General features: G+C 41.3%; 1 protein-coding gene across 1 annotated transcript in view; it reads right to left on the bottom strand.

Annotated features, from left to right (window-relative positions):
- LOC127878479 (uncharacterized) overlaps positions 1 to 14910 on the bottom strand; it is a 349860-nt gene that overhangs the window by 181648 nt on the left and 153302 nt on the right. Inside the window, exon 15 of the mRNA XM_052425005.1 lies at positions 12019 to 12059. Within this exon, the coding sequence (XP_052280965.1) occupies positions 12019 to 12059 (41 nt within the window). The remainder of the gene's footprint in view (positions 1 to 12018; positions 12060 to 14910) is intronic.

Below are 14910 nucleotides of genomic sequence, written 5' to 3'. Positions count from 1 at the left end.
ACACTGGTGATACACAAGACACTTAGTCTCCTCATGTGTGACCTTGTTTATGAGGATAATGACACCGGTGATACACAAGACACTTGGTCTCCTCATGTGTGACCTTGTTTATGAGGATAATGACACTGGTGATACACAAGACACTTAGTCTCCTCATGTGTGACCTTGTTTATGAGGATAATAACACCGGTGATACACAAGACACTTGGTCTCCTCATGTGTGACCTTGTTTATGAGGATAATGACACCGGTGATACACAAGACACTTAGTCTCCTCTAAGTGTGACCTTGTTTATGAGGATAATGACACCGGTGATACACAAGACACTATGTCTCATCTAAGTGTGACCTTGTTTATGAGGATAATGACACCCGTGATACACAAGACACTATGTCTCCTCTAAGTGTGACCTTGTTTATGAGGATAATGACACCGGTGATACACAAGACACTATGTCTCCTCTAAGTGTGACCTTGTTTATGAGGATAATGACACCCGTGATACACAAGACACTTAGTCTTCTCATGGTTGTCATTGGTGGTAAGTTATATTTAAATTGCAAGATAAATTACAAATTTACAGCATCAACAAGCTGTTGTACAGTACAGCCAAAGCGAAACAAATGTATTTTGCGATCCGCGGCGGCAAGGCGAAACGAGTTGATGCTGCGTCAGTCGTTGAAGCCGCGTCAGTATGCGGCGGCAAGTCACATTTCGCCGCGAAACTTCGCATCTGTCTGCCAAGGCATGCCGCTATCCGCGACATGATGCCGAGTCGATGCGCATCATGAAATAAAAAATCTTTTTAAAATTATTAGTTAAAAATAGTTAACAAGTTTTGAAAGAACAATAATAATAATAATTAAAATCATAATAAATTTATTGTGCGCGGATTGTATTAGCATATACATGTAAGCATAGTTAATGTGTCTGGCCAATTAAGTTTGTTTCCCGCCGGTAGTGTATGTATTTCACACATAAACAAGGTCACGTCATTATGTTTTCGCACATACAAGTGGTCAAGGCTCCAGCATATGGTGGATTTATAAATTAATTGCATGTTTATTTTGCTATTATATTTAAGCTGAGAAAATTAGCAGTTTGAAGCCACATCAATAATCAAGACGGAGACGACGTATTTGTTGTTTTGTTAATTATCAGCTTATTATAACTATTGTTTGAATATGCGTATATAAATCATCGGTGTCAATTGGTCAAAATCTAAAATCCTGAAAATAGGCCTATCGTTTTGGGGCCAGAGCAAAAAAGGGTTAATAATTCATGTAACTTTGTTTCTATTGTATATAACTTTGTAAACAATATGTCAAAGTAAAATAATTTGTGTTTAAGATGACATTTTGTGACAATAATCTTAAAATTCCAGAAAAAAACCCTCTGTTTTATATCAAAATCAAAATTGGTCCTTAAGGGCCGAATCCTGATTTCAGGAATAATCCTGAACTTTGACGCCTCTGATAAATACGTTTTGTTTTATTCATATTATACAGTTAATATGGCTACTAATTACCCGATAATCCCGTATATTCCAGTTTTAAAGCAAATGTTGGTAAATATTTACGATACACAAACATTCTTGATATTTCCTTAAGTATCAAATACATTTTTGCATTTGTTACTATTTATAGAGATGATGAAATAACGTCTAATCGGGGCGTTTTTTTCCCCACTGAACACGCGATTTACGCCTGACGTGATGTTCATGTATTTATACAACACAAAATACACTCACACTTTCCAAACGACGTTCTACATGTCTGCATAATTTTCGCGGGCTTTTTATGAAACAAAGGATATTTTAGCACTTTTTATTTGACGCTAGAATTTGCCAAAGGTCGCGTTAGCATTAAAATTCGGAAGTGTGTTTCGGATTACAAATTTAATAATGATAATCGAACGAAACATTAACAGTTGCGCCTAATTAATTCTACGCTACACATACATGTATGTTCATATAGGTGGATATCTTTTCACTCGATCCGCCGCGTACGTATGCGGCGGATTTACTCCGCGAAAGTACGCGAGGTTAATACAGACTCGGCGTCGTTGTGCGGATCGATGCAGAGTGCTGCGGCGAAACGCCGCGTACTAATAATCTGGCCGTGGCGTAGCCTCGGATTATGTTTGCCGCGTTGGCTGTACTGTATAGCCAAATTTAACTTTGACCTCTATGCGTGACCTCTACCTCTGAGGTAGGGAGTGGTTTTACACACAAAATGCAGTCTTCTCAAGGTGGTCATTTGAGGAAAGTATTTTTTAAATAGCCTAATTATACGAATTCTAAGTATGACTGTCAATTTGATGAGCATAGATCAGTGTACACTTGATGTGTCTTATGATGTATTGCATGTATATCATGTTATTTTAAAACTGGACTTTGCTTACAAGGGTGTGAAACTAAATGCTGACTATAGCATTGACCCTGTTTTGAGACCATTTCTTAAGAAAGACGTTTCAAGCATGTCCCCAGGTATTCAATAAAAGAAAGTCTTACATCTCTTACATTCAGCATCCACTCAAACTTTCAAAAAGATCATGTGTTTCCTTACAAAGGGCCCTGTTAAGCATGTTTTAACATCTGAGTTGTTGCTGAAAAGATCTGATAGAACTGCCATGGACTTTTGAATACTAAGTATTCTTTAACCGCTTTTTTACAAACTTATTTATTACTTATCAGAGCAAAATTTATGTTACAAAAAATATTGATGGGATGATGGACAAGTGACCACGGTGGTCGACTAACCATTGAAAGCCCATCCATTAGCACTTTTGCTCTTGTGAGCTAAACAAATGCTGTAAGAGGACAGAAGACTCAATTTTTCTTGTGCTTGTCAGAGTTCCTGGTCTTTTTTCAAACAAACTGTTTGTGTTTTTGCATAGAAGGATGAAATTAGAATAAAATTTGATTGTTGTTATAAAAAAAACACTGGATGTGTCACATATATTGATGCTCCAATGACACATGTTTAGCCACAATTAGGAAGTGAGGACTTGCTTTGGACAAAAACAAATTTTTCTAGTAAAATTCATTTTAATTAGTAATTACTTACCTGCTATCATATTGCTACTCACTCCGAAGGATCGAAATTCATCCGGAAACTTTCTGTCCGAAGAATCCCACATTTTTCATGAACACGTCAGGTCAGGTCAGAACGGTCACATAGTGCCGTGTAGCCGTATAACCAAAACGAGATATTACCCAGAATCACTCTTATTCCAATAAACAATATGAAAATATTAGACGAAGAGCGGGGTGGGAGGTGGGACTTACCGATAGCAGGTTAGTAATTACTAATTAAAATGAATTTTACTAGAAAAATTAGTTTTAATAGCTTAATTATGTTACCTGCTATCATATTGCTGACTTTGCAGCTGCGGCGGGAAGGTTCGCGAAAATCTCACCATCACAGCGGAACCCATATCTCGGGTTCTCAGCTAATCTTCGTTATTACGGTATTAACTTAATTCACGGATAAGCGTAATATACCTATGCCGTAGAAGATACTACCGTTTGTGCAACCACAAGGGGGCCCAACAAATACAAGTTGTCCTGTTGGCACTCCAGAGAACGAAGATAAAAAGATGAAAAAGTGGTCTGATTCCTCCAGAAAGCAGCTTGAAGCACGTCAGAGAGTGGGGTATGATTAATATACGCCCACGAAGCCGACATTGCTCGTAATTCATGCGGTCTAATCTTAAAAAGGGATGAATCCCTTGAAGAAAGAGAAGAGTAAGCCCTTTTTATAGTCGAGGCTACCCAACGGGAAATAGAAGCCGCAGACACATCGCCCCCCCCCCCTTTTAAGGGAATGAAGAGTCTCTTGCGAGAACCTCGAATAGACTTAACTCTACTAAGATAGAACTTCAAAGACCTGACAGGGCAGAGGAGTCTATCTTCATCTTCATTTCCACAAGTTCTAGAAAGACTTGGGACCTTGAAGGGTTTAGAAGCCATTGAGGGGAGTTGATTTTTAGCAAGGAATCCTGGCTGACATAACAAAGTGACAGAGCCATCGGAGGAATCAAAACGAAGATGGCTTTCTTCGATAGAAAGAGCATGAATTTCACTTCTACGTTTGGATGAAGCCATGGTAAGAAGGAAAACGGTCTTCCAGGTTAGGAACTGTAAAGAAGCCTGATTAAGGGGTTCATAGGGAGCTTTAATAAACGATCCAAGAACACAAGCCAAATCCCATTTGGGGGTAAGAGAATGAGACACAGGACCTTTAAGTTCCATGGCTCGGATCAGTTCCGAAATGGCTGGGTCAGCACAGACTTGTGATGACTTACGAAAAGCCAAGGTATGCGAAAGCACAGATCTGTATCCTTTGATGGAGCTAAGAGAAAGTTTCTTATCATCAAAGTGATAGATTAGAAAATCCGCTATGCGTCTATCAGAGGGATTGAGGGGATCAATTTTCCCTCAAACACACCAATTAGAGAAGAGTTTCCAGCGAGCATCATAGACTGCTCTGGTGGACTTTCTCCTTGCAGAGGAAACGAGCGTTGAAGCCCTGACAGAAAAGCGTTTCTTCTGCAGGGATTGCCTGATAACGGCCAGACGTGTAAGTGGAACATGTCTGGATCCACGTGAAGTCTGCCTCTCTGAGATAGGAGATCTGACCTGTGCGGGAGTTCCCTGGGAAATTCGCACAGGAGACCGAGAAGGTCGTTGAACCAGGATCTCCTGGGCCACCAAGGGGCTATCAGGAGGATCCGGCAAGAGCTCACACTGATACAGAGGAAGTAAGTGGTTGTCTCTGGTTGCAAACAGGTCAACCAGTGGATAACCGAATGTGAGGAAAATCTGGTTGGCCACTTCCTGATGAAGTGTCCACTCCGATGGAAGTAACTGGTGTTTGCGAGACAAACTTTCCGCCAGGGCGTTGAGACGACCTGGTATGTGTTTGGACAAGAGAGAGACGTTGTGGCTCTTGCAAAGAACAAGTAAGTTCATTGTTTCCAGATACAGGGAGTGAGAGTGTGTACCGCCCTGTTTCTGGATGTAAGCCACGACTGATGTGTTGTCTGTTGATACCATCACACAGGAGTCCCGAAGATGTGATTGGAATTGAGAAACAGCTAGAAAGACTGCTCGCATTTCGAGATTGTTTATGTGCAGGTGAGACTCCTGAGGAGACCACAATCCTGATAATGTCAGGCTGCGGGGTTCCAGGTGAGCGCCCCAACCTTCCATGCTCGCATCCGTTATGGGATGTAAAGAAGGTTGCGGGGGAAGAAGCGGTACTTCTGCCAACAGGGTCTCCTTGTCAAGCCACCATTGAAGGTGGGGGAATAAGGACTGTGGGAATCTGTGTTAGCAGATTGTCTGGAGACCATTTCCATCGAGCTGAGAGATAGTGCTGAAGAGGACGTAGGAAGAGACGTCCCAACTGCACGAAGTCTGCTACAGAGCTCAGGATACCGTTGAGTGAGAGGAAATCTTGTGCTGTGATATGAGATTGGGACAGCACCCATCTGACCTTCAAAAGGAGGTCTGAATCACGTTGCGGTGAGACCTTTACCCAATTGATGTGGGTCAGAAAATTCAATCCCACGAATATGAAATCCTGAGAGGGAATGAGGTCTGACTTTGCTGCATTGAGAAGGAGTCCTAAAGAGAGGAGCTCCTTCCAAGAGAACTCTAGGTGTAGCAGAAGAAGTCGACGATCGAGCTGGTGTAAGAGCCAATCGTCGAAATACTCAAGCAGTTGAACCCCGTGTAATCGATGGTGTGCGCCCACTGCGGCCATGAGTTTGGTGAAAACTCGTGGAGCTGTGGCCAATCCAAAGGGCATCGTCCGAAACTGGTAGACCTGGCCTCGAAAGGAGAAGCGCAGGTACTTCCGGTAGTTGGGATGGATAGGAACATGGAAGAAAGCATCTTCCAGGTCCAAGGAAACCCCCCAGTGCATGGGTTTGATGGAGCGCCGAATGAAGGCAGGAGTCTCCATCTTGAAAGTAGGTTTGACTAGAAACATGTTGAAAACTTTTAAGTCTATGACTGGTCTCCAGGAGCCGTTTTTCTTTTGAACAAGGAAAAGGCTACTTTAAAATCCTGGAGAACAAGGGTCGTGAACCCTTTCTACCGCCTGTTTTTCCAGGAGTCCGAGAATGGAGTCTGGAAGTTGTGGATGCGGAGATACCAGATCTATTGGGACGCAAGAGAGTGGGGGCCTTTTTTCGAATTATAAAAGTGAGGCCTTGTGTGACAAGGGAATGAACCCACGCGTCCGAAGTTATTTGGAGCCATCGATTTGCAAAGTGCATAAGTCTGGCCCCGACTGGTACCTCCGGCATCGGAGGTTGTGGCGGTAGAAAGGGGTATGACCTAGGGCTGACCTTTTGGAGGTCCACCCTTGCCGGAAGAAGGATTAAATGACTTCTTGTCTGCATTGGGTTTGCCCTTACTCCAATTTTGGTTTACAGAAGGCTTCCGATAGGAAGATGTTCTGTTCTGAAAAGGAGGCCTATTTGTGGGCTGACGTGGAGCAGACGGACGCTTAGTAGGGAAACTGTCCCTTTTAGCGTTCTTGGCCGGTGGGGCTCCTGGGGGCTTAGAAGCAGGGCGCTTAAAAACCACAGGGCGCTGGCCACGGTTGCTCCTAGCTAAGGAGGCATGTATCTGATCTTCACGATCAGCAGTAAGTGCCGACTGTATCCTCCCTCCGAAAAGAGAATCTGCTGTTAGTGGAGCAGTTCGAAGGGAGTTAACAACTGTTTCCAAAAGTGAATTATTGGGCAAAGAAGAGAGGATGAGGTCTCTCCGAAGCCTTAACATCTCAGACATAGACGACACAGCATTGTGAGATAAACACTGCGTAGTACGTGAAAGATGTATCAACAAGGCACGGAGCTCCTCTGGGATTGAATCAGAGAGCTCCCAAACCAAGTCTAAGGCTGTGGCTGCCATGAGATCTAGCTGGTTAGCCAGACCTATGGAACGGCGTTCTCTCAACAGGGAAAGAGGGACTGCTGTATGGGTAGATGATGAAGGCATTGTAAGGGACAGCTTACTAATGTCAGCATCAGGAACCGGAAGTTTGGAAAGGTCCAAACCGGTAGAAGGGTCGGGTACCGGGGCCTTATAACTTTTCCCGCCGTCCATCTGTTTAGGCTCCGTCAGCTCCTTAGGGGCTTTCCATGGAGATGGCGAAGGTTTATTGGCTGGCTCAAGTGACTGGAATACAGCCATTGTGGAAGAGCCAATAGGAAGGCGGAGATCCACTTGGGAAGTCGCCTTACTTATCCTGCCGGGCTCTCGTCTGCAGGCTACCTGTTCTGTAACGGTAACCGCAGACCCTGTGAGAGACAAGGAAGGGCGGGGGCAGAAGTCCTCATCTAAGGTATTGAACATTAGTTCGTAAACCTGATTGATGGAGGCCAAATAATAAAGTTCGGCCTCATTAGACTCCAAACCCGCCTCAATCGAACCGTCAGCGGGAGCATTGGATTGATTGAAACCGGTGGATACAGAAGTAGGAATAATACTAGATTCATTCACTTCTATCATGAGAGGATTGTTTTCCGGCACCATCAAAGATATAGCTGGTGAGTTAGGTCTATCAGAGATCAAGTCAGCAGACTCACTTTGAATACCAGCGGTCGCTGGTAAAGGATCAGTCAAAAAAGGGACAAAGATTCCCGGCGACTGTTGGATCCACAAAGTATTGGGATTTGATGGTGTAGCGGCAGCCCGGGGTATACTTTTATGCAATGTGGAAGAGACCCGTGGGGCTGAAAACGCAGCCGAAGTGGTTAGATTAACCCCTGTACCTTGAGCCCGATACGTATGCAAGCTAGTGTTTGAATACAAATTATGCTCAGTGGTTGTAGGAACGGCTGAAGTGTGTGTTGAGGCCAAAATAGAGGCCGACACACGTGGAAGGGTGTCAATAGATTCCTCAGAGAAGGATCGACTAGGGGACCTAGGAGTCCGAGAGCGCCTAATAGAGGAAGGTCTATGTCCCTTATCTCTGCGATGCCGAGACACTGTTCGGCGGCGCTGGGAATGATGTTTCCTGATCGAACGTCTCCCAGAGCGCTGGCGTGATCGCTCTTTACGAGGCAATCTACGCCGAGAAACACTCGGTGAGCGTGAACGACGTCCACTCCGATAATGATGAGGGCTTGTTGAAGTAGACGATGAGTCATACGACGACGAGCCCGAGGTGGAGGAGTAGCCGGAAACATCAGACACTACGCGTTTACGTCTGTGACTCACAGTAGAAACGTGGCTGCGTCTACCTTTGTGGAGTACTGACAAGGTAGTGTCAACATCTACGGTGACCGGAACGGTTTGTGGCACAGACCGGTACCCTGTGACCGGATCGGTCATTACATGACCGGTGACCGGTCAATGACCGGACCGGTCAATGACCGGTGACCGGTTGACCGGTGACCGGACCAGTCATATCATGACTGGTGACCGGACCGGTCAATGACCGGTGACCGGACCCGTCAGTGACAGGTGACCGTTGACTGGTTGACCGGTGACGACACCGGTCATAGCATGACCGGTGACCGGACCGGTCAATGTTGACCGGTGACCAGTGACCGGTGAAGTCTCCAGACCGGTCAACTGGTTGTTCCCGATGAACGGACCGGGCAAATTTTGTTCGGTGTCGTCACCGGGCAAGGACCGATGCATGGCATCTCCTGGTGGCATATGGTCAAGATCGTGTGGTGAAAAGTCACGACAAACGGAACTTTCCCTACTTTGTTCTGAACTATGCATGTTGCGTCTACGACTCTTGAAAGGTCGACGCTTGATGGCCCAGGTATCTACAGACCAATGCTCACAGAAAGGGCAGCAGTTATCCTGGGTACATCCGGCACACGACAGGCAGCTACCATGGTTGTCCCATGCTGCTCTTATGTGTCCACATGAGCAACGTGTTTGAGGCATATTTTGCCTTGAACAAACAAACAAAAACACAAAACAATACAGAAATAAACGGATATATATACGGAGAATGTTTTAACACAATACAAAAACTTCTCTATTCTGTTAAACAGAAGAATCCAGCGAAACAGAAGCAACAATTAAGTAAATAACAAAAATGTCGGCCTTTGTATAACGCGTCCGGAATAAGAGTGATTCTGGGTAATATCCCGTTTTGGTTATACGGCTACATGGCACTATGTGACCGTTCTGACCTTACCTGACGGGTTCATGAAAAGTGTGGGATTCTTCGGACAGAAAGTTTCCGGATGAATTACGATCCTTCGGAGTGAGTAGCAATATGATAGCAGGTAGCGTAATTATGCTATTAAAATACAGTCAAACCTGAATTCAGCGGTCATTCAAGGGAAACGACCAAAGTGACCGTTGACCACAGGTGACCGTTGAATTCGGATTACAATTTTAAGATGGTTTGTCAGTTGGTAGAATTGCTACGTCTTTACCCCACCCAGTCGTTTGCATACAGTGTTTAACAAATGCTCAGTGCCATTAACTAACTTACATTGAATAATACAGAATAATATCTTATAGATTGATTTAATTTCATATCGTTATTAAACTAAAGCAATTACTTTAGCAACGCAAGTATAATTGTTTACTCATGCATCTCGATCATTCAGTAAATAAAACTTGTCACGTGCCGTTAACGTAACGTCCGTACAAGTCTAAAAAGCGGATTCGCTTTCATAAATCGATAGTACGGTGATATTGTACCGTTCTAATTCAAAGAAAAAGACGCAAAAAGGTTGTTAAAATTTATTCGTACGCAAACATCACACAAAAAGCATTTTAATTCACCAACGTCATACAAAATACAACGCTTCAAACTCACATTTGCATTCGATTCCTCTAATGTGAGGAACTTACGTTTACAACTCATTGTTATTCCGTAATTTATTATTCCGATTGCTTTTTAAATTGTTGTGAACACTAGAAAGCTCTTTTGAAGAGTGATCCGAAAATGTTATTTTAAAATCGATACTCAATGTTGTAAGTACAATGTACTAATTAGCGGTCATTTAATTAGCGATTATTACTTTAAACGTGTCAAAAACTCTGACATATTTTCTGTTGAAGAAACCCCCACAATTATCCCCGGAAAACAAACCTTCTCAACACCTTATTATTTGTTTACTCGCAGCGGGCCGCTTTTATATTATCAAAGGCAATTACCGCAATCAAACGCTTTAACCCATACATGCCATAATTTTTCAGACCAATTCCGGGACATTGAGTTAAATTGTCCGGGACTTTTGCCGATTTTCCGAGACATGTGTAAAATGTAGCGATATTTATAGACATATGCATTTTTGGTACGTTTTTTTTGTTTCGCATCGTTAATTGCAAAAGTTCGAAAGCCTATCCGAAATACACTTGATCTATTAACGTCAAATTAAACATAACTACTCCCGTTACTAGATACAAGCCACGTGTTTTCAGTGTAAGCGTTCTAAACATAGATGGTGACGTCATTGCGTTATTGTTATTAAGACCGGTGTGTAACGCGTAGTTGTTGCCTTTAATTTTTTACTCAGCGATGTTGGACTTCAGATGTGTGAACAACTATCCTTTGCCCTTACGCAGCGGGAAATAATGACGTAGTAGATTAAAGTCAATTAACAACCACATTAAATAATGCCGCCTTTTCGGTTTGACCGCGAACGTGAGACAATCGATATGATAACAGGACCCCTGTTAATTGATCAATTTTGACACGTAGCGTAGTCTGCCTATTCGGGTAGGCATTGTCATGGAGACGCTGCAGATATACACAGATTCGAGGTGCAGTTAAACCTAAGATAAGGTACATATATATATGGATTTTGTAAATTCCGGGACATTTGACAGATTTCCGGGACAGCGGGACAAGTTCTTCGTTTCCGGGACTGTCCCAGACAATCCGGGATGTATGGCATGTATGTTTAACCGCAAAATAGACGGACTAATGATGTGCAGTGTTTTTAATTTTCGCGACTCGAGACGACTGACGCGTGACCGTTGATTTCAGTTCAAAAATGAATTTCGGGGTTGAATATAGTGGCCGTTGGTGTAATATAGAGTGTTTTTCGTTTGGGGGATTCCAGACTGACCGTTGTCTGCAGGTGACCGGTAAATTCAGGTGGCCGTTAGGTCAGTTTCGACTGTACTATTATATACTTATACTCAATCCTATACCAAAAACATTGGCCATAATTTTAAAAAGAAGAAAGGTCATAATTCTGCCAAAACTGGCCATAGCCTCAATTCCTTCCTTAACAACTCTCTACACATTTAAACTTTCTGTCTGTCTGTCTGTCTGTCATTATTTAGATTCAATGAGCTGTGACAGTTGGAGCCTATGCCTCCAAGCAGTTAAAGATGATTTTGTTACATACAATTTTTGTTCTAATAATATTCTATTCTATAGTGAAGAATAACAAACAACAAGGGGCCAATATTCTGCAAAACTTGGATGCAACCTGAATTCCTTCCTTTAATATCATGTATAGATTGTGGTAATTTGTTTGCTGCAATTTAAGCTTGAGCACATTCTTTAGCATTTAATGAGGAGTTTGTTGCATAGTCTTAGGGCCATACATCTGTACTTAAAAGTGCAATGCTTTATGGGGCCCATTTAATGTTAGTGTGAAGTTACCAAACTTGGCCCATAACTTCCTTTTTATATGGGGAATACATGTATTTAAAATGTGAATGAAATCTTTCAAGCTATTCCTAAGAAACTGTTAAGAATAAACTAAACTCCTGACTCCACCAGGGTTGGTTTAGAAGATTTTTAATCACAGTTGACACAGGGGGAAATATTCCTTGTCTATCAGCAATAATAAGAAAAATAATCATTTTTGACCTCTTTCATTAAAAGAACAGGGTTGAGAAATGGCTTAGCCATATTTGACATTTTACCTGTTTAGTATTATTGAATATTGACCAATATAAATGTTTGAATTGAATTGTGTAAACAAATACATTAAACTATAAAAAGTGAGCCAGTCCTACTCACTGAGTGGAAGATGAAAGTGCGAAAGGTAAACACTTACATTCAGCTTTATGGCACTTCTCAGCTAAGTCAACATTCAGTCTGAAATAAAGAAAAGTTCACTTGCAGCATACAACACATATTTGCAGCGTTTGAAGAAGACTATGCAAAGAAATAAACATAAAGCTCTGCATAGTTAAAAATAGCACAAAGAAACATATTTACCTATATGACGCTTCCTTATATATTAAATTGAACCTTTACAAGCCAAGGATTTCGCAAGGTCATAATCTGCATGCTTCTGATTTAAAAAAAAAAATGGCAAAGTTCAAGGGCACATACCTAAAGAATATGTGAAAGACTTGGCATGAAAATAGTGTGTTACTACATACTAAAACATTTCATGCTGCTGCCAAAAAAGTTCAAGAGCACAAATCCCATTAACATGTGGATCATTCAGGGCTCTCGCAACTTGGCAACTTCGGCGACTTAATCACTTAAAAGTTTCAAAATGTCGCAGTGTTCCGACCTCACAGCAAAAAAAACTTAATTTTGCAGCATTTACAAAATTAGTCAAAATCCCCAGGAATACATAACGCCTATCAATACCATTGAAACCACGCCTCCGGGCGTATCTTGATTGTCGATACATGCACCGTTGAGTGTAACGCTTGGCAACATCAGCCAATTGGAGCCTTCACAGCAGGAAAAATCGATATAAACAAGATTACTCAGTGTACACACTCGACATGGCTGTGTATTGTCACGTGTCAATAAACTTCTGCGACATCGTTGCCTAAAGGGTTTTTCTCAATCAGTGTCTGACAGAAGTGATATATTTCGGAAAACATCTTTAATTTCCCCATGCTTTACAAATTATCGGTTACTGTCAAATCATCGTAATTTTTTCGCAAATTATTATTTAATTGTCATAATTGAAAATTGCAGTGAATATTGTCGGCTGGTTTTGTTTTTCACGCCGTTTTTTTTCTTTAACTATATTACGATGAACATTGCTTGATGAATTAATTATTTAATCGCCATCAACTAATAATCCCCATAATTACGAGTGTTTGTCGGCTGCTTCAACATTTCTTGATGTGTGATAAGGAGATCTTTTGTTTTGTAATTATTTGGTTTAGTTGCTCAAATGATGCCGTAATTGCTTTAATTTAGTGGCCGCTTATTGTCGTCTGCTTTAATGTTCCTTTTTCATATTCTATGAAATTAAGGTATTTCGGCAAACGATTGCTATTGGTTAAAAGAGAGGACTCATCCGACCATAAAGCACTGCGACAAATGGCTGACAATAAACCGGCGTCTCATTGACAAGTTATGTTTTTGTCGTTAAATAACGCATTATAACTGTTAATATGTAACTCTGGTCATTTCTACTCAGCAGTAATCTAATATACATATAAATGTTTTACAGAGTACGAAAGATGTGCTTAAAATATAAATATGCATCGTTAACAACAGTGCAAATCACGAGGCAGCTGACAGCACTCAAATTCGGATAAGTAATTCGGATACAAAGTAAAACAATCCACAGGCGTACAACCAGAATATTGTTTATGTGTAAAATGGCTGTGAATAATACCGACTGTAATGCATATATTTCATGTTTTGGCTGTCATATGCCCTGTGTAAATGATCCGGTGAATAAAAAGGAATTATACAGATGCACAACATATTAAAAGGTAACAGTTAAAAGGTCATGTTATTGTTAAAAGTCAGTGTTTGGTTTTAAAGTTCATGGTCATTGTCCTGATATGCAGCGCATATTAATATTATCCACTGTAGATAAAAGTGATAATGCATATTTGTTTCTCTAACAAACATTTTTATTAGGGATAAAGATGTGTTATTTTAAGTGTTTTTCTTTTTTAGTTTAAGATGTAACAGCTGACTGATTATCTTTAAAGTTATTAACAGCCTTAACAAAAACTTATGCTTCAGTTGTCTGCTAGACTAAGTCCAATTTCGGACCGATCGCTACATTTCCCCGGGGCCCTGATTCTATAAACTTCTTCCTATTTATAAAAACTTCTCCCTACTGTGAGCTGAGGGAGAAGTGACTTCTCCCTAAATTCTGAGCCAAGCTAGAGCCCTGATCATTGCTTGTTAAATTTGGATCGTGTACATCTACACTTGAAGGTGATACTAAATCTTAAGCTAGTTTTCTCCACAAACTTAGAACATTTTGAAACAAGGGACAAAATTGTCACAAAACCAGGTTTTCAATTTGAAAAAAAAAAGTCTGATAAAAGGAGAAAACTCAAACTATTTATAATTAACCCCCTTTGTTTAAAAATAAATCTATTTTTAGTTGTGGTGACCTTGGAGATATTGACGTAATTCTTTCGTGTGACACACCGTCCAATGATGGTGAACAAATGTGCCAAATGATTTTAGAATCTCACAATGAATGACATAGTTATGGCCCAGACAAGCTCATTTATGGCCATTTTTGACCTTTGAACTCAAATGTGAACTTGACCTTGGAGATATTGACGTAATTCTTTCGCGCGACACACCGTCTAATGATGGTGAACAAATGCGCCAAATGATTTTAAAATCTCACAATGAAAGACAAAGTTATGGCCCGGCCACCGACATTCGCCAATCTAATAACCAGTTTTTCCCTTCGGAAAACCTGGTTAAAAATTGACAAACACAAACAAACCAACCAAACAACAGCATGACTTAAAACCCAAGTCAAACATTGTTTTCAGGGGTATACAAACCTTGAATGCATTTGCACAAGGACGATAAGTAACAGGTTGAAAAGACAAAATTACACATAAAATAAGTGCATTCCAATAAACAAATTATTTAAACAAGAGTGCCAAACTGTCACAAGATACGCCCGTTCGGAGGTTTTGGACACCATGCTTAATGCTTGAAATGCACTAAGTGACCTCGAGACCTAGTTATTGACCCGGCATGACCC

The sequence above is a fragment of the Dreissena polymorpha genome, chromosome 4 (assembly GCF_020536995.1).
Source record: "Dreissena polymorpha isolate Duluth1 chromosome 4, UMN_Dpol_1.0, whole genome shotgun sequence".
Taxonomy (NCBI): domain Eukaryota; kingdom Metazoa; phylum Mollusca; class Bivalvia; order Myida; family Dreissenidae; genus Dreissena; species Dreissena polymorpha.
Note: the sequence above shows the minus strand (reverse complement) of the source record. Positions and strands in the feature narration are given on the sequence as shown.